The sequence below is a fragment of the Nelumbo lutea genome, chromosome 1 (assembly GCF_056320005.1).
Source record: "Nelumbo lutea isolate HS-2025 chromosome 1, American lotus-T2T, whole genome shotgun sequence".
NCBI classification, from domain to species: domain Eukaryota; kingdom Viridiplantae; phylum Streptophyta; class Magnoliopsida; order Proteales; family Nelumbonaceae; genus Nelumbo; species Nelumbo lutea.
In genome coordinates, this window is record NC_142684.1 from 112,025,340 (window position 1) to 112,046,325 (window position 20,986).

Sequence of the window (20,986 nt, forward strand, 5' to 3'; positions counted from 1 at the left end):
GGGCGGCTAGGTCGGATCATGTGCTAGGCTGATCTAGGTCGGCTAGGTCGCGCCAGGCCCCGCGTAGGTCGCGTCAGGCCGCCCGTAGGCCGTGTGTAGGTCGCGCCAGGCCGCGCCAAACCGGCCAGACCGGTGCCTGGGTGGGTCACCAACTTGGTAAGTTGTTGCCTGGGTGTTTGCCTAGTTGTCACGAGGTGCCACGTGTCACAATTTCACTAGAGGGCCAAATCTGCCCTCATCAAGTTCCTATGTGCTTAAATAAGAGTCTTGATATCAAAATGTAGAGGCTCCTTTTGTCATTCAACTCAAATAACTCACATGTGTGGAGAGTGAAAAAGCAAAGAGCAATGTGCAAGGCTTGTGGTGACAGACGTTTCAATTCTCACATATTCCTCTTTATATTATAGATGCCCTGATTCTCACTGGTGACCCTTGATGCTCATACAAACCTTAGGATGTATTTAGTTGCAGTGCAACTTTATTTGTACTAGTATGAATGCATGAGAGTGCAAATGAAAAGAATGTAAGTTTTCGTTTAATTTTGTTTTGGGTTTTAATTTATATTGCTTCAGGCTTTATTTTATTTCATTTGTACTGTAAGAAAATAAAAGTATAATTTAAAACAAAAATAAATCAAAATTTGCACCACCAATATTTTGCATCAGTGAAAATAAATTTACACTGCAACCAAACACAACCTTAGGCTCAGTTTGGAAGGAGTACAAATGCAAATACCTAAGAGTGAGTGCAAAACCTTGTATTTTGTATTATTTTGTATGTATTTGTATTGTACATATTTGTATTTATACCCTATTTGGGAAGGGTATAAAAACGATGGTTCAGTCTATATATGCAAACTGCTTTTGTTGGTGTTTGATAAGAATGCATTTGTCTCTGAAATGACGACAAATATTTATTTCAATAATCAATGCATTCAAAATGAGAGAAAAGTTTGGATCTAAAATGGATACAAACTTTGCACCCAAAAGCTATTTAATATTAAAAAAGGTGAATTCCAGTAACTTTTATACTTGCAACAACTAAAAATAATTGGACAAGACTACAAAATTATGACCACAAAACTAAACCAACTTTACATTTTTTATGACCAGACATTCACATTTGTACTGAACATTTCTGTATTTGCACTCGTCCCAAACAGAGCCCTTCAAAACAAGAGAAAATATGAATGGTAGATGCCGCCTCCATCCATCCAACATACGGAATGGTTCAACCACAATGGCTATTCTTTTCCAAAAGGAAAGCTTACATCCAGACCTGGCGAGAGTTTCAAATTCCGAATTTTTCTTAACAAAGGCAAAACATCTTACAATACAAATAATCTGACAAGATACCTTTGGATTGGACCCAGATTACATTGTCCCTAAGGAGATCAGATTACATTGTCCTTACCCCTGTTTTTTAATACCTTTTGACAAATGATCTAATCTATGACAATTCCATTGCCCGTAAATAAGATTAATCAAATCCTTTGGGCTGTGTTTGGTTGCAGTGCAAATTTATTTGCACTAGTATAAATATATGAGTGCAAATGAAAAAAATGCAAATTCTCATTTAATTTTGTTTCGAGTTTTACTTTATTCTGTTTCATGTCTTAATTTACTTCATTTGTATTGCAATTAAATAAAATAAGCTAAAATTTAAAACAAAAATAGGTCAGCATTTACACTCAAATCATTTGCACAGCAATAGTTTTGCAGCAGTGCAAATTTATTTGCATTGCAACCAAACGCAGCCTTAAACACATGGTAACTTGATTTATACTTACGGTCGTCCAATAGTAGCATAATAATCACCGCCAGCTCATATCCAGGCCACATTCCACACGTTCAAATCAGACCTTTTATGAATTTGCCAACCAATAGTCTTTCGGATGCACGAACAAGGCACTTCCAAATAAGAGATGTTAAAATTATTAATTTTGTGAGCGAAATTCAAATTAGTCTTCAAGTATTTAGATTTAAGCATTTCAAAGAATTCAGTAAATGCCAAGCTAATTTACCAATAAGAGCTTTAATCACCACAACGTATTTTTTTATAATAATAATGATATTATTAATAATCTCAACAGATTTCTTAACACCAAGATCCCCCTCAACTTTTCACATAATATAAATTTAGAATTACCCACCCAGTTGAACAATGGGTCAATATGGGTCGAATGACAGGGTCAGGGTCGATTGGGTCAAGAGTTACTCCATTGACTCTCTCTTTAGGGTTGGATTTATTCTCCCAAAATTCTCTCCCTCTCTCATGTTGCCAATCACCTCCTCACAGCCTCACTGCCTCTCGCTCAGATCTCTCTCTCTGTTCTTCGGTTTGAAGATTTGAATGAACAAAGACTACACTCAGAAATTTGAAATATTTGCAAAGTCTTGTAAATTTTTGCAACATGAATATGGAAGGTGATGAAGGAAGATTTGGCCCGAACTCACATTTATGCGACACGTGGCAAGAACAACAGTTCGGCACAAAAGCAAACCTAAAGCGTGAACACCAAGGGGACACCAGCGGCACAAAAGCAAACCTAAACTCGCTTGCCCTACCTTGTAACAGTTCGCCGAACTGGCCGACCTTGTAACAGTTCGGAATACACCTCGCCGAACTGGCCAACCTTGTAATAGTTCGGGATACACCTCGCCGAACTGGCCGACATTGTAAACAGTTCGGGATACACGCCGAACTGGCCTACCTTATCAGTTTGGGATATACCTCGTCGAACTGGCCAACCTTGTAACAGTTCGGGATACACCTCGCCGAACTGGCCCGCCCTATACATACCTCTGAACTCAAGACTTCGCCTCGTTCACCACTTCGCATCACCTTCTGGGCACCAAAACCAAACAAGTCGTACCATACCTGACACTGAGGAAGTCCGTACCCGAGGGCACCGCACCCGACTGACTTGGGATCTGACGCTTGACGGCCGCACTTAAAACGGCCACCTACCACCGCCACCTGACACCGCCACCTGACACCGCCATCTCCAGTTAGAGAGACGGTTAGGCAGTGGCGGTTCTGTCCCAGCAGAAAGGACGACGACCGAATTGGCAGACGCAAGAGTAATCATACCCGACCTGACAAGGGCCTCGAAGCGAGTGCACGAAGTGATTATAAGAACCCCCTGCCCCCAACAAACAAGGTATGTGAACTTTGCGCTATCTGGTCTACACTTTGCCTTTGAGAGATTACTGACTTGAGCTTCGGAGTTATCACATCGGGTTCCCCTCGGAGTTCTCTTCTTTCCCGTTTCAGGCTCCCCGACGCTCCAGCTCAGAGGCGAGTTCGTTGACAGCTAAGACCGGCCGGATTGCACTCCATCAATTGGCGCCATCTGTGGGAATAGCTTCTAAAAGCCTCCCTCTAAATCTCTTCTACCTACCCTCCTTTCAAAAACTCCAACACTGAAATGGCCTCCTCCAGCAGTGCCGGACATGGAACCGAAACAACCACTACCGGAGAGCAACTTCATGCTCCGGCGGCGTGCATTGGGCAGTTCACCATCCCCCTTTCAATGGATGGGATCCCAAGCTTGAATGTGCCACACGCGGTGGCACCTCTCCCAATACCCATCGAAACGAACTTCGCGGAACCAACTGCTGTCCCACTGGTAGCCTGCCAAAACCAGATAGATGATCTGATGCAATGCATGCGGGCAATGCAACAGTTCCAGCAGCACCAACTCCAGCAATACTAGGTGTTGCACCACCTCTCCCAACACCATTATCAACAACAATTCCCTCAGCTACCCTTGAACCAGCCGCTCCCCGACACCCTGTTTCAAAGCCAATCAAGGCCTCCCCCCAAGGTGGATGACCTCACCAAGGAGAGGCTTCCCGACCGCAAAACCCCCCTAACAGTCAGGCCTCATCCCCGGGCCGAAAGCAAAGAAAGATCACCCCCGCCTCGCAGCCTACGGGTGGGTCAAGAACCTCGCCAACAAAGTCACCTCGGTGCTCCAAGCCCGAGTTCCCACTCACGGAGAACCGCTTTAGCGCCTTAGCAGTAGGCCAGCAACCCGGGCCCATTGAGCTTGGCAACACGGAGGCAAGCAGCACCAGCACCAGGCCCACTCAAAGAAGGCGCCGGCGAAGTCGCCGAACTTCTAGTCGTGTGCTACCCGAGCTCAGAGGCAAGGAAGAAACGAGCTCGAGCGAGGTAAAAACCGCCCCCATTCTCTCAGTTCCTTCCCCCCTTTCAACAGAACTTTTGGCAATCCCCTTGCCTAGAGATTTCAAACTCCCTTCTCTGGACAAGTATGATGGGTCCTTCGACCCCAACGACCACGTTGATGCGTTTCAGTCGCAAATGCACCTCGCTAGGGCAAGCGAGTCATGCATGTGTGTGGCCTTCATCACCACCTTCAAAGGGGTGGTCCGCACCTGGTACCGGAACCTAGCTTCTGGGTCAATAAAAAGCTAGCCCCAGTTCGTGCAGATCTTCACTGCGCACTTTGTCACCAGTAAAAAGTGTCCAAAAACCGAGGAAAGTATCTTCGGGGTAATCCAAAGAGAGGGAGAACCCATCCGGAGCTACATCAAACGGTTCAATGAAGCATGTTTGCAGATCCCTCGGTTAGACCCCGTGGTACAGCTCGCCGCGGCCAAAAGAGGGGTGACGCACAAAGAGTTCAAATGGCACATGGTGGCCAGCCAGCCAACAACCGTGGCCGACTTCCTCAAGCTCGCAGACAAGTTTATGAGAACAGAGGAAGAGATCAACCAAAGAATCGAAGGCGGGGTTGAAAAAAGAAAAAGAGAGGGCGAGCAACCCTCCAACCCTGGCGACAGAAGAGGCCATAACCGAGAGGCAAAGCCGAGCCAACCGTCCCGAGCTCCCTTAGCAGTTCGGACGGATTACACCCCATTGAACGCAAGGCGAACCGAGATTCTGATGACGATCAAGGACGCGCCTTACGTAAAGTGGCCACCTCGCCTGAAGAGCAACCCCAACGAGAGGAACAAAAATTTATATTGTAGTTTTCATAAAGATCACGGTCATAGCACCGAACAATGTAATAATCTCCGCGACGAGATAGAATGACTCATCCGTTGCGGGTACTTAAGAAATTTTGTACACTACGACAATAGTAATAAAGCAGGTCGGCAAGGGGAATACGGGAAGGATGTCCCCGAGCCAAGCAACAGACTGACCGAAGTCTTGCAGCGACCTCCCCCAGAAGAAAGGCCAGTCCGGGGAACTATCCACGTGATAGTGGGCGGTTCGGTGGTGGCAGGATGCACTTCAGCGGCAGCAAGGACGTCGGTTCGCGAAGCAGCCCAAGAGGAGTAGAACCCTCCCAAGAGGTCGAAGAAGGAAGAACCGATCTTTTTTACAGAAGACGACGCACGAGGTGTTCACTACCCCCACGACGACGCGCTCGTCATAAAGATAAGGATCAACGACTTCGAAGTTCGGCGCGTGCTGGTCGACTCAGGCAGTTCGGCGGACATACTATTCAAATCGGCGTTTGACTAATTGCAGTTGCAGAAAAACGATTTGAAACCCGCTCATACTCCTCTGGTAGGCTTCAGCGGAGAGGAAGTCAGGCCCTTGGGAAAAATAACAGTACCTATGGAAGTCGGCACATGGCCGTGCGCGATAAGACTCAACCACGATTTCTTGGTGGTCGCGACCCCCTCCCCATACAACGCCATAATAGGGCGACCAATTATGCATATTCTGCGTGCAGTGGTCTCCACCTATTATCTGGCAATGAAGTTCCCCACAGACTTCTGTGTGGAGGTAGCGGGGGGCGACCAACTCGAGTCCCGCAAATGCTATGTTGCCGCCCTAAAGAGAAAAAACAAGGCAGCCGACGACCTCGAACTAGAGCGACCTGCGGAGCAGGGCGAGGAACGAGCTTCGCCCACTGAGGAAACAGTCGCAGTCCCGACCTCGGCTACAGATTCGACGCGAACTCTATAGATTGGCGCCTCCGTCAAGGAGCCTTTGCGAACTGAACTGGTGAGTTTCTTACTCCAAAATTTAGATATTTTTGCATGGTCCACAGCAGAATGCCCGGTATTGACCTTGGCCTCATAACTCACAAGCTTAACACTGACCCTGTAGTCAGACCCATTAGACAAAAGAAACGCAACTTAGCCCCGGAGCGCTGGAGGGCGGTCGATGAAGAAGTCGAAAAGCTCCTCACAACAGACTTCATAAGGGAAGTTCATTACCCGAGCTGGGTAGCCAACCCAGTGCTGGTGAAAAAAGCCAACGACAACTGAAGCATGTGCGTCGACTACACCGATCTGAACCGAGCTTGCCCAAAAGACTGCTTCCCCTACCCCGAATTGACCACCTCATGGACGCGACCTCGAGACATGAGCTGCTAAGCTTCCTGGACGCCTACTCAGGCTACAACCAGATTAAGATGGACCAGTCCGACCAAGAAAAAACCAACTTCATTACCGAGTTTGGCCTATACTGTTACAAGGTCATGCCCTTTGGGCTAAAGAATGCTAGTGCGACCTTTCAATGACTTGTAAATAAACTTTTTCGGCCTTTAATTGGCACGAAAATTGAATGTTATGTAGACGACATGGTCGTCAAAACACAGTTTTCGCGAGAATTAATAAGAGACTTGGATTATGTCTTCCAAATTCTGCATCAGTATAACATGAGACTAAACCCAAACAAGTGTGTATTCGGTGTTACCTCGGGTAAGTTCCTAGGGTACATTGTCAACCGGCACGGCATTGAAGCCAACCCGGACAAAATAAAGTCCATCCTTGATATGAGACCACCTCGGAAAGTAAAAGAAGTTCAAAGGCTAAATGGCCGCATAGCCGCTCTGAGCCGCTTCATGTCCAAGTCGACAGACCACTGCCTGCCTTTCTTCAAGGCAATCAAAGGCAAAGGGTTCGAATGGACCCGAGATTGCCAGCTCGCATTCGACGAGCTAAAGACTTACCTCGCCACCGTACCAACCTTAGCCAGACCCGAGGAGGGCGAAGTCCTAGAACTGTACCTCTCGGCGAGCGATGAAGTGGTCAGTTCGGTATTAGTAAAGCAAGTAGATCGGGTCCAGCGGCCCGTCTATTATGTTAGTAAAATTCTGCAGGGAGCAGAAACAAGGTACCCGCAAATAGAAAAAATTGCCTACGCACTAGTGATATCAGCTTGGAAACTCCGCCCGTACTTCCAAGCTCACACCGTCGTTGTCTTAACCGACAAACCCCTAAGACAAGTTTTGCTGAAGCCCGAGGTCTCCTGTAGGCTGACGAAATGGGCCATCGAACTCAGCGAGTATGATCTCCAATACAAACCCCGAACCGCAATTAAGGCCCAAGCTCTGGCAGATTTTATCGCCGAGTGCACTTTCAGCCACGAAGCCCTATAGGTCAAGCCCGAGGTCCCCAGTTCGGGCGAACCCAGAGCTCTCGAGCCAATAGAGTCTGAACCCCATGAAGTAGCAGCCAGTGTGGCATCTCTCCTGGTCAGGCGAAACGCGAACTGGGATGAGGAGCCTTGGATCCTTCACGTGGATGGTTCCTCGAACCAGTAAGGCAGCGGGGCTGGAATAGTCTTATGCGGCCCGGGCGACACAAAATTAGAATACGCACTACGCTTTGAATTCGCAGCATCCAACAACGAGGCAGAGTACGAAGCACTGATAGTCGGGCTGAACTTAGCGCGAAAGGTAAAGGCAAAGCACTTGGTCATCTGCAGCGATTCCCAGCTCGTAGTCAACCAAGTTAAGGGCGAGTATGAAGCACGCGAGCTCTCCATGATCGCATATTTGGCGAAAGTAAAAGAGGCCCTGCTCAACTTCCAGTCACACTTCATCAGGCAAATCCCGAGGTCAGAGAACACTGAGGCCGACGCTCTGTCCTGGTTAGCCAGCAAAAGTCACAACAGCGTGAGAACCATGTACATAGAGGATTTACCTCGGCCTAGTATTCTCGGGGGGGGGGGGGGGGGGGCAGAGGAGGTCGCTCCCGTCATCGAAGTAGAGCCGAGCTGGATCGACCCACTTGCGAGCTTCCTGATAGACGAAACCCTCCCTGCAGAACGCAATGCGACCAAGAGGGTGCAGCGCCAGGCAGCCAAATACGTCATAATAGACGAACGGTTATACCGACGGTCCTACACGCTCTCCTACTTGCATTGCCTGCGACCTGCCGAAGCCGAGTTCGTACTCCGCGACACTCACGAAGGCCTGTGTGGCGGACACTTGGGGGGCAGAGCACTCGCCCAAAAAGCACTTCGACAAGGATACTACTGGCCAACGATGAAGGTCAGAAACACGCCAATATCCACCATCAGCCTGCTTCCGACCTCAAATACCTCGCCAGCCCGTGGTCTTTTGCACAATGGGGCATCGACCTCCTGGGACCATTCCTGCCAGCAACAGGCGGAAGAAAATTCTTAGTTGTTGCAGTAAATTACTTCACGAAGTGGATAGAAGCTGAACCTCTAGCAACTATTACGGCCCGAAACATATAGAACTTCTTTTGGAAGAACATAGTATGTCGTTTTGGGTTACCTCGGGTACTAATTTCCGACAACGACAAACAGTTCAAGGATATCAAGTTCCAAGAGTGGTGCCAGAACATGGGGATTCGGCAAAACTTCACATCAGTCGCGCACCCGCAGGCAAATGGTCAGACGGAAGTAATGAACAGAGCCATCCTGCGCAGACTGAAAGCACGTCTGGATCGAGCTAAGGGACTGTGGGCCGAAGAGCTACCAAGTGTCTTGTGGGCTCACCGAACTACAGAAAAAACCGCCACGGGAGAAACCCCCTTCAACCTCACCTACGACACTGAAGCAATGATCCTGACGAAAATCAAAGTACCAACATTGCGACTAGAAACGTACGACGATCGGACAAACAGAGATGAGTTACGTACCAACCTTGACCTACTAGACGAGGTAAGGGACCTCGCGCATATCCGGACAGCGGCCTACCAGCAACAGGTAGCTCGCTACTACAATGCCAGAGTAAAGCAACGAAGCTTCCGAGTCGGCGACCGGGTCCTTCGTAAGATTATGGTGCCCGAACCCGGTTGGGGCAAACTTGGACCAAACTGGGAAGGGCCCTATAAAGTAAAGAGAGCGCTTGGGGGTGCATACGAACTCGAAACCTTGGAAGGCAAACAAGTACCTCGAGCATGGAACATCGTGAACTTAAGGCGATATTACCTATAAACCGCTAAACGAAGTGGACGAAATCAGGTCCTATGGGCCACGATGCAGAGCCAAGAGGAACATCAGCGTAAACAAGCAAAGAAAAGTCGGGCATATTATCAGCTTGTCAAAAAATCAATTCGCTGCAAAAGACTCGCGGCAAAACAGGTCGCGAAAGTATAATAACCCGGACAAGTGGCATATTATCAGCTCGACAAAGAAACAGTTCGGGAAAAAGGAACACGTGGGCAAAAAGATTATCTATTCCGTTGCAAGAAACAGTACATTGGCCATCAGAAGGCACTTACAAAAAAAATATATATATTTTTACATGCCCGAAGCTACTTCTTCGCCATCAGAAGGCACTTCAACAACACCCGAAGGCCCAGCTTCTCCTTCAGAGTTCGGCTCGCCATCGGCAACATTGGCCATCTCCTGAGTTATATGCGAAGTGGATATGGCACTAACATCAAGGTCGGGGTACGTGTTCTGGATCATCCACCGGCTCAGTTTGAACCCCCTCCTGTAAGAATCCACCATCAGATCGTCAAAACGCAAAGAGGCAATGTAGTCTTCAACTGCCTTCTTCTTGGCGTCTTCAATGCCTTGGGAAAAATCTGCGTTTTCTCCCTGATGTCCTCCTGAAGATATTCGACTTGATGCTGCAAATCCAACTTCAAGTCTGCCATGTGCTTAACAACGACCCCCATGGCCTCGGCATCACGCTGAGACCTCGCCTGCCTGGCCATTGCGATGCGAGTAGCCTCTTCGGCAGCATAAGCGACCGCCTCAGCAGCTCGGGTATTCGCCTCTGCAGCACGGAAAGCCTCTTCAGCAGCATGAGCGGCAGCCTCAGCAGCTCGCGTCTGTCGCGAGCTCCTCTCCACTTGGGCTGCTAAAGCATGAATTGAAGAATTCACCTACCAAAAGAAACAAGTGAGCAATGACAACAAAAGCGACAGAAAATGAAAAAGGCAGACGAAATCTGACTTACCACCATAGCATGTGTTACAGCGCGACAGGCGACCTAGTTCAAAGGAAGATCGGTCCACGTCGCGATCTCCTAAGGGAAAGTAGCCTCCCTACTCTTCTGAAGAGCATAGTTCGGCGTCAACACGCTCCTGAACTCCCCTTGAGCTCCCAAACCCGAGAGCCCAGGCCGCGTATGAGCGGACCCAGAGTGAGCATGAGAACTTGAGTATGCAGGAGCGCCCGGCAGCTTCATGCATCGGTGGAGTCACCTCGGGCTCCCTGGGTAGATCCTCCGACGTGTTGGCTAGAACTTGAGGCTCCTCTTCCGGGGGCAGCTTAGTATGAGTTCGCTTGGCGACCCGCTTCCTCCTCTTCATACCTTGGAACAGACGCCTCCCATGAGTTCTCTCTGCGTCCATCACACCTGCAGAAAACGAGTTCAACATCAGAAAAAATAAAGGAACAAAGCAACAAGAAACCACAGAACTAGAAACCTATCTGAACTCAGGCCGACCACAATAAGCTTGGCCTCCATTAAGTAGTAATGGCACTTCAAACCTTGCCGTGCCCATTGCCGAAGGCCCTTCACCGTCTCTTTGTCGAGAGTAACACCTGAATCAGGAGCGGCCTCACCCCACCCGGTCTGAAAGGGCCATCATTGTGCACTTCGCACACCGAAGTAGTCCCGCTTCCACGCCGGGACTTTATTAGGAAGATCGTGCAGAAGCTTGAAGCCCGGGCGAGGAGAAAGGTAATACGCCCATCTTCCCCCAAGAAGAGAACCCGCCTGTCTCTTGAGCATAAAAATGGAGGAGAATATCTCTAAGTCTAAAGGGAAATTCTACTCGCAAAAAGGGAGACTGTCCCCACCAGGTTCCGAATAGAGTTCGGATGAAATTGGCCAATGGTGACACTGAAGTGGTTTATGACTTCAACGAGAAGGGGGTGGAAAGGAAGTCACAACCCCGCAGCGAACTGCTCTCGAAAAATCACGATCTCATCAGGACCGTGTTCCCAAGGAAAGCTACCCGAAGGAATAAAATATGTATACCCCCCAGGCAGATTGTAAGACACAAGTATCGATTGAAGCCCCTCAGGCGTAATGGTCGAGGGACCAAACCTGTCTAGCATCCGACCTCGGCGAGAGGTAGATGCCAAACTGCTCGAAGCGACTCGGCCTACTGGTTCATAGTCCTCGAGTTCCACCTCAGGATCACTGAGGCAGTCGGGGGATACGGCTCAGTTTGTAGAACCTACGTCAGTCCTACTTGAAGAGTCGACTGAGCTATCAAAGCTAGACATTGAGGAAAAGAGGTGGATTCAGGAAAGTATTCACCGGAAGAAAGTTTTGAAGGCTCCGGAGACGGGAACAAGCCAAAAAACCTTGGAGGCTATGTAACCAGCCTAGACGCGAGCTGAAAAGTTGGACGCGAGCTCAATAGGCAAACCACAGAAGTGACAAATCGACTGGGGTCCCCCACTATTTATAGCTACAGTAACCAAGAACCGACTGTGTAGATCAAAGACGATCCGACGACCCACATTTGCGTTGACCACACGTCCCCTGAGGTCGAGACGTGATTGGCGCACGTCTTTCCGAAAAAAGCGAAACGTCAGCGCACGTCTTTTTGAAACCGACGTCGCACTGACGCACGTCTTTCTGAAACTGATCGCGCCGCACGTCTCCCTGACAAATGCCAACGCACGTCCAGCAGTGGCGCGTCTTTTTCTGACCCGCTGTCATGTCCCAGCGGTGCGAATTTTTGAAATTCAAAATGCACCATCAGTTTCCTGCCTTCTCGGAAACCGAAGAACCCTTGCAAAAGCAACACGCGCAGTCAAGATTCAAAGGACAGGACAAATCCACCTACCACCTCGCAAAACTCCCCGCACCAGGGCAAGACCCTTGGCATGAGGAGTGGGGGGCAATTGATGAAGGAAGATTTGGCCCAACCTCAAAGTTATGCAACATGTGGCAAGAATAGCTCGGCACAAAAGCAAGCCTAAAGCGCGAACACCAAGGGGACACCAGCGGACTGAACTCCCTACTGGGGGCCCGAACTCACCCTTGGCCCCAAACCAGAAAGTAATCCGACCTGGCCTGCCTTGTAACAGTTCGCCGAACTGGCCGACCTTGTAACAGTTCGGAATACACCTCTCCGAACTGGCCAACCTTGTAACAATTCGGGATACACCTCGCCGAACTGGCCGACATTGTAAATAGTTCGGGATACACGTCGAACTGGCCTACCTTATCAGTTTGGGATATACCTCGCCGAACTGGCCAACCTTGTAACAATTCGGGATACACCTCGCCGAACTGGCCCGCCCTATTCATACCTCCGAACTCAAGACTTCGCCTCGTTCACCACTTCGCATCACCTTTTGGGCACCAAAACCAAACAAGCCGTACCATGCCTGACACTGAGGAAGTTCGTACTCGAGGGCGCCACACCCGACTGACTTGGGATCTGACGCTTGACGGCCACACTCTAAAACGACCACCTGCCACCGCCACCTGACACCGCCATCTCTAGTTAGAGAGACGGTTAGGCAGTGGCGGTTCTGTCCCAACAGAAAGGACGACGACCGAATTGATAGACGCAAGAGTAACCATACCCGACCTGACAAGGGCCTTGGAGCGAGTGCGCGAAGTGATTATAAGAACCCCCTGCCCCCAACAAACAAGGTATGTGAACTTTGCGCTATCTGGTCTACACTTTTCCTTTAAGAGATTACTGACTTGAGCTTCGGAGTTATCACACCGCGTTCCCCCCAGAGCTCTCTTCTTTCCCGTTTCAGGCTCCTCGACGCTCCAGCTCAGAGGCGAGTTCGTGACAGCTAAGACTGGCCGGATTGCGCTCCATCAGAATGTATATTTATTGTTTTCAAATACCCATTGAGGGCTTCACAAATTTATGCAAAAATATTTTCATAAATTTTTATCTGATTGCAAAATATTTTTTGAAAACTTAGTGCAATCTATGTTCGATGCTACGTTTGATTTTATTTATTTTTTGTTGAATTTTTGTATCATTTTATTAGCTTGTCTACATTTTCATTTTTTTCTAAAATATATAAATTTTAAAATACAAAATTTATCATTTCTTTTTCTGTAATTTCAATTTTCTAGTTGATATGTATAAATTTTATTTTAATTTTTATCATTTTATGTATTGTTCGTAGTTTCTGATTGTCTAAACACTTTTTTTTTCTGAAACTTTCATCATTTTCTTGTTTTTCTGCAATTTTTTTTTACTTTTTTGCCATAATATATAATTTTTGAATTTTTTTATTATTTTATGTATTTTTGCAATTTCTGTTTTTATCCAATCTTTATATTTTTTAAGTTTTTTTTTGTCTTTTCCATTTTTCTTGTTTTTTTTTGCATTTATAGTGCTTTGCTATAAATTCTAATGTTTTTATAATTTCCTTTTTTTGTAATTTTCTATTTTATGAAATCTATACATTTTCCTATATTTTTTGTTATTTATTTGCAATTTCTGTGTTTGTCTATAGTCTTTGGTGTTTTTTATAATTTTTGTGGTTTTTTTCTACAATTTCTATTTTTGAATTTTTTTTATTTTTTTGCAATTTTTGCAATTTCTACAATTTCTATGTGTATATTTTACATTTCCTATTACTTTCTTCAAATATTTGCATTTCCTGAATTTTCTTGCAACTTTCCTGTACTTTTCTGCTATTTCTGATGTTTTTACATGAAATATATATTTTTACGTTTTCTGTGTTTTTATGACTTTTTTATTTATTTGAAAAAAGTGGACCCTTTTATGTTTTTTAGTTGAAATATATAGTTATATGTTTTTATGCAATTAGAATAGAGAAAAATTAAGAAAAAAGTATACTTTGAATTAGGGTGTCAATTGGACCGGATTTGGTTAAATCCAAACTAGTCCAATGGTCCAATCCAATCCAATGAATAATATGGACCATTTTGGATTGATCCAATTCAATGTCTGGACCATCCAATCTGCTCAAATTAGTTTTAATTTATATTTGTTCCACTCCAAAACTGGCCCATTCATTGATACCTGTACTCTTATCTTCTATCAATGGACCAGATCCAATATAAATCATTATGAATGGACCAAGTCCAATCCAATCCAATAAATACTTTGGACCAGTAAATCTCTGGATTGGTCCAATTCAATGTCTTATTGGTCCATCCAATCAGTCCAAATTGATGTTGATTTGACACCCCTCAAATTGGTGGGTTAGGGTCGGTCAAGGTCAGAGTGGGTTGTGAGTCTTGTGACCCCAAATATGGGTGGCAGATGGATTAGTGGGTCAATATGGGTGGGTTGGTCCTACAACCCACACCCAACCCACCCATTTGCCACCCCTAGCTACGATACTCTTTTTTTCTAATTTTTTCAGGCTGCCCTTTTGGTGTTAGGTCCTAGAGGCCCCTTGAAACCCTTTAAATGACGTTTCAGTGGGTTCAAAAACTAATACATATCATATAATATGCAGCAAAATGTTGCCATATTTTGAACCATGATATGGAATAAAAAGTGACGAGATTAAACTTCTGAACACTGAAGAAATGCTGCAGATGATGGCCAGGCATCGTGCAGCTTAATGTTCATGCAAATTTGAGGTCTGAGAAGACACCAATGATGTTTCTTCAACTGCATGAAGCACCACCTGTCATACCAAAGTGATTTGGATTTTGGAGACAAGTATGCAATTCCCGCCACTTTAAGATGACAATCTCAAATCCAGTTTGACTAACAAAACGATTCATATCAGTTTTAAAATGTATGAGTGATTATTTACCTCAAAAACATAAATTGTGTTGTCATCTTGTAGATGGCATACTAGAGATTAAAAATGAGAGACTTTAGGGCCTATTTGGATGCAAGATGGTTACAACTGAAATGCCACACGTATTTCTCTTAACCATACCGATAGCCAGAAGTCAGTTATAAGTTTTCGAGTTCTATGCTATTTCATTTCCATCCCCATTCTCTAAGGCTATGACAAGCAAGGATGATCTCTCTCTCTCTCTCTCTCATACACAAATAGGAATTTATTTAATGAGAGAAAACTGTTCTCTGCTCTTAGGTCTTATAGCTAACAGGAGTCAGACACAATAATACAACATAAACAGCATGAAGCTCACCCAACCAGCAGGAAGGGAAAAAAAGTAGAACCAATACAGGTTGTTAATTTAGTGTTTCTTGTATATCCCTGGGCCTAGTTTGGCCACAGAAGTCCTGGAGGATCCAAATGAACAAGCTATTCGCAGTTAGAGCTAATAATCTAACCCTCTCTAATATGAAAATGGACCTTGTGCAGCTGCCAACATCCAGTCATTCACCATCTAGCAAATAACTCTCCACAACCAAATTCAATCACCTTGAAGAAAAAGTGAACTTTAATTATTGCAGCAAAGCAAGAAATTCAGCACTTGGAGAATTGGCCTCTTCCATTGGGTCTGAAAAGCTTACAAGAATAGTTCACTCAGTCTTTAAAGACACCACCGACACTTAAAAGGCTGAAATCACCTAAAAAGCATCCTCAAAAACCAAAATTAAAATTGATGATCCCATCACCCTAAGCAATGCAGTCCTGTATAGGCACAATTTTCTGTGCAAAGCCAACTACTACTTTCTACTAATGCAGAATAGGGTCAACGAAGATCCTTTTTAAGTTGAATTGTGGAAATCCAATGGGCTACCTTCATTGCAATGAGGTCAGTACTGTTACATCCTTTGCTCCTAGTTGAAAATAATAGCATTTATTTCATTCTAAACGCTCCATAGGATTGCAGCCATTGTATACTTCTATATTATCTTTCCCCTTTGTGCTAGGAGCAACCATGTTGTTCTTGAATACATCCATGATATCAAGAGGGAGAGAGCATGATACTGAAAAGAGAGGAAGAGAGTGGTTCAATATCACCAATATGTGGCTCAACTGTTCAAGAAAGGAAGTGGTGATTGACATGACATTCTCAACATTCTTCAAGGAAAGAATGTCTACATAATGGGAGATTACCCAAGTTTTCATTCCACAGTGGAGCATCTAACTTGTGTTTATTTTCTTCAAAATGACTACCTAACAAAAAACTTTAAGCCTTTAATCTTTACATGAGTAAGACCATCCATAGCACCTTCCCAAAAAAGGAAGGTCAGAAGAAGCAGTGACATCAAGGTATTTCAAAATAGAGGAACAAGAGAAATGACCCAAGGAATCTAATAACCACACCATGGACCTGTCCCTTTAAAAGCATCAGAGGGAGACAACATCATCACAGTCAAGTTCACTATGGCCCCTTCTAAAACTACAATCTCGAGACAAATCAAATGAGAGGTTAGAATGGAACAATCAGCTACAGGCTTTGGTGGGGTCAAAGAGAAAGTAAAACCCTTCTTCCATAGAATTTACAAGATCAGATAATTCCATTGATGGGAGCCTTGAGAATGGAATAGTGAGAATGAGCATTACTAAGCATTACCAAGCCATTTTATGGCCTAGACAGGGACTACTATTTGCATAGTTTGTACAAGGGCTCGCTGCTGGGCCCTACCAACCTTAGTTCATTTTTTTTCTTTTTTTTCCCCTCCCATATTGAATGCATGGATTAATGGATTTTGTCCATTAATGGATTAATGGATTGGAAATCGAGGTATCTTTCAAAGGGAGGGAAACTTACACCATTAGAAAGTGTTTTGTCTTCTCTTCCTACCTACTTGTTGTCTCTCTTCTTTATTCCAGCTAATGTGGCTAAGAAGTTGGAGAAGACAATGAGAGATTTTATTTGGCAGGGATGGAAGGATGAGTTTAAATTCCATTTAGTCAATTGGAGCAAAGCTTCTAACTCTAGAAAGGCAAGAGGCTTCGGTTTAAGGAATGTGAGAAAGTTTAATTTGGCTCGTCTTGGGAAATGGTATTGGAGGTGGAATGAGCAGACTACAAGTCAATGGAGAAAAGTAATAGAGGCTAAGTATGGTTCAAGGAACTCAAATTGGGACCCAGGGGAATCAAATTTAACTTATGGATGTGCGGTCTGGCAGGGTATTCAGAAGTCAGAGGAGGCTTTCAGACATGGTTTAAGAATGGAAGTAGGAGATGGTTCAAGAGTTAGATTTTGGAAGGAGGTCTGGTGCGGGGATTAACCTCTTGAGGACAGATTTCCAACCCTCTTTGATATTGCCACCAACAAGGAGTGTCTGGTGTTGGAGGTATTCTCAGGTTGGAGGGGCAGGTGTGTGGTGTCCCAGTTTTAGAAGGAACCTGACCGATTGGGAAGTGGAGCAATGGGAGGAGTTGATGATCCTGAGCGCGATAAGGGTGGGTACAACAAGGGGGGACAGAAGGATTTGGGCAAAGGAGAAATCAGGTAGTTTCTCAGTCAAATCTTTTTACAGCAGCCTGTGCAGGGAGGAAGATAATTTTCCCGAAGACCTCATTTGGAGGACGGTGGCTCCTCAAAAAGTTTCCTTTTGTCTATGGGTGACAGCATTAGGGATGTGCTTAACAGCTGACAATTTGACAAAGAGAGGGTGGGTAGTAGAACCAAGTAGATGTGTCCTATGTGGCAACAAATCTGAAAAGTTGGAGCATCTCTTCCTGCACTGCAGATTTAGTTGGGTAATTTGGATGAAAATGTTGGAGGTTTTTGGAGTTCAGTCGTGCCTCCCAAGGAATGTATTGGATCTGCTACGGGGTTGTGTTCTAAGGGGTCTGTCGAGAAGAGGTAAGATTGTATGGAAGGTGCTGCCAGCAGTGGTGGTGTGGTCAATCTGGTCAGAAAGAAACAAGAGACCCATTGAAAATCAGTTGAGATCAGAGGAGGAAGTCTTAAAAAGCATTTGGGGAAGGTTACACTCCTGGGTGGCAACGCACAAACTGTTCAAGAATTGCCCTTATAGAAATCTTTTTGTATGATGTTCTTTTTTGGTTTTTTCTGAGTTGTACAAAGCTTTGCCTTGCTCAGTTCCTCAGTGAGCAAGGCTGGATCTTTTTTCAGTCTTCAGTTAATGAAATACTTTACCTTTTCTCTCTCAAAAAAAAAAATTGATTTTGTACTTATTTCCTCTTTTCATGCATAATAAAAAAAACATCTTTTGTTGCTAATAAAGAAAAAATAGGGGAAATGTAAACACCTCTGAAAGCGGAGACAATTACCAAATGATAAGAAAACAGAAATTAATTTTTCTCTTTAAAATCTTAAATAGATGCACAAGAACGGTCATGTTGACATGTTTCCCTAGATGCTTTTCTCCTTATTTCAAGTGCGTGCCTTGATTACAATCTCTGATACACTCATTTTAAATGAAATGAAGAAACCAAATTTGTATAATTGGTACTTCTAAAATTCCCAATGGCTACTATAAATAAAATAGCCACATATATATCATGGCATTGCTATTTTTTGAAGATCTAGACCATCTAATTGATGGCCCAAATTTTTGACTGACCACACAGCAACAAATTTCAACAATCTCACAACCCTAGTAACCTCTTTATTGGTAGACTCATCAAAGTCACTACAACTATAAGACATAGTCCAGAATATGAATGCAGACATCATATCTTAAGGTTCATCTTATGGGGCAGATTTTAGGCCTCGGAACATCCAAGAGCTGGACTTTAAATTGGACAGTCTGGTATTATATTGTGTGCTTACTAAAGGGTAAGGGATGGCATTTGTAAAATAGATTAAGATGATATTCTTATTTGACCTATAATGAGGCAGGTTTAACTAACGTTTCCATTTGTCCTACTTCTACAGAAAACAATGCAAGAACACCTATATTAGAGTGCTCTAGCATCACAGTTAAGAGTAAATGTTGAAAGATTATCCAATTAGACATAATCTTGTCACTAATAATACATATCAAAGGTGCACACAGCAGAGGGCAAGAAAAAAGGATAGATATATCAGGCACATTAACTGCAGATAGGTCCACTATTTATTCAGATTAACACCCCCAAATAAAGCTCTTGGTAAGCACCATTAATTGTCAATGGTGGTTAATATCTACAACACCTACAGATAATCTGACAAGTAAATAGAAATGAAAAATCTATTCTTTCAAATTTGGGGGGAGGGGGATGTACCTCAAATTCGGGTACAAGATGAATCAAAATCATCAGGGGCAACTCGAGCAATCCAGTTACTGAGCGTCCTCTTGATGTCAGAATGATTAACATAAGCCAATTCATACATGCTACACAAATTCACGACTAGAGTTTCATTCAGAGCCACGGTCGGGATCCTCTCTAATGCATTCTCCAACACCTTGATCGAATCTGAGAGATCCCTCAAATACATCAAGCACAAAGCTTTGTTATTGATTGCCACCACATCGGTTGGATCTCTCTCAATGCACTCCTCGTACTCTCTAACGGCAGAAACATAATCCTTTCCCACCAAGTATATCAGAGCCTTGTTCCTATTAACGAGATTCTTAAATTGTACCTCATCCAATAACGCTCCCGGATTACCTTCCGTCATCAAGGTTTCAACTCGATTGAACAATGCCTTGGATCCCTCCAGATCTCCAAGTTGCATTTGTATGTAACCAAGCTTGGATAATAAGACCGGATTTGAAGGATCACTGTTAAGCAACTGCCTAAGCAACGCCAAGCAGACACTAAATTCCTTATGACTCAAATGGTGACTGGAGATCGAACTTATCAGAAAGGCTTCTCTTTTCTTCCAACGATCGACACAGAAGTTCATGTTTTTCGATTCTTTCTCTTTCAATTTTGTCCGAACGAAATCAAGTAGAGAATACAACCTATCTAGGGTTTCTTGCCGCTTCCCTAACCTCTGCGGTATCTCCGCGTGAATCCACCGAAGCGCAAAAGGAACCATAGAACCAGATCGGTTGGGGTAATGTTCCGGATGCGTTTCGTACTTGTAGCGAGCAGAATCGAAATCCTCAAGGGAGTCGAGTTCCTCGGAGGCTTCACCATATTTACGAAGCTTAGTCAGGGCAAGAACGTTGTAGCAAAGATAGATCAAGTGTTCGTGGGGTTTTTGCAGAAGAGAGAGTTTTCGAGCTCGGACAACCTTGTCGAGGATCGACCGCCATGAACCTCGAGAAGCTAGTTCCTGCAGAGATGAGGCTTCGTAGCAGAGATCGTTCAAAGAGCTGAACTGGTTCGACAATGGATCCGATACCGACAAAGCTTGCAGATCGGATGTTAGGGTTTGCCCGTCATTTTGTTCGACGTCCATTTCTCTCTCTGAAGGAGTTTGCCTCTTCGGACACTAAAATGCGCCAGCAGTGACAGAAGAGAGAGAGAGAGAGAGAGAGAGAGAGAGAGAGAGAACCATTGATCGAGCATACTATTACCTCTGTCCTCGGGTAATAGGGCATCAGGCCAATTGCTTCGCGAGAGAGCAGATCGAACCGGATGGTTGATCCAGCCATCCAGTCTAGTGGGCAAACCGGATTTAAAGCAAAGGTCATGGGACACTTGGCATGGGCGTTGTTATCCATCGGTAGAGCAACGAATGGATATATTGTCTAAGCCCAACATGGCCACATTGAATTTTCAATTTTTTATTGGGCTTACATCACATCAAGTTGGACCCTGGCAGTACTTAACTGGTATACGTTATGGGTGTTTTAAACGAATCCAGATTTCCTACTAACTCAATTCTACAATCCTCTCTACTAACCCAATAAAACAATGCCACCTATCTCTAAACATGTTTTAGAATCTTAACTTGAGCAAATAGTTAACGATTGTTATTGTCCTTACGTTTGATATCCTTCCCTAAAATATTCTTTTTTTCTTGTGCACGATTTCTTTGAAATTCCTCTCACCCTCTCCTTTCTGGTGTTGCTAGAATTTGCTATATTCATCG

At 44.8% G+C, this 20,986-nt stretch overlaps 1 protein-coding gene across 5 annotated transcripts; it reads right to left on the minus strand.

The window, feature by feature from the left end:
- Positions 1 to 975: 975 nt before the first annotated feature.
- Positions 976 to 20,601, minus strand: LOC148876833 (Tetratricopeptide repeat (TPR)-like superfamily protein). 5 transcript variants are annotated; one of them, XR_016107944.1, is made up of 3 exons: positions 19,225 to 20,467; positions 1,790 to 1,910; positions 976 to 1,278 (listed from the first exon to the last, which is right to left on the minus strand). XR_016107944.1 is itself a non-coding variant. In XM_088972909.1 (2 exons), the coding sequence occupies exon 1, from the start codon at positions 20,348 to 20,350 to the stop codon at positions 19,226 to 19,228; it is 1,125 nt and encodes a 374-aa protein (XP_088829035.1). In that variant the 5' UTR covers positions 20,351 to 20,454; the 3' UTR covers positions 15,184 to 15,592; position 19,225. The 5 variants fall into 5 exon arrangements, 3 of the variants coding, with proteins under 3 accessions (XP_088829035.1, XP_088829043.1, XP_088829050.1); XR_016107951.1 differs by lacking the exons at positions 976 to 1,278; positions 1,790 to 1,910 and adding exons at positions 9,413 to 10,079; positions 10,154 to 10,555 and having other exon boundaries at positions 19,225 to 20,601; XM_088972909.1 differs by lacking the exons at positions 976 to 1,278; positions 1,790 to 1,910 and adding an exon at positions 15,184 to 15,592 and having other exon boundaries at positions 19,225 to 20,454.
- Between the last annotated feature and the right edge of the window lie 385 nt (positions 20,602 to 20,986).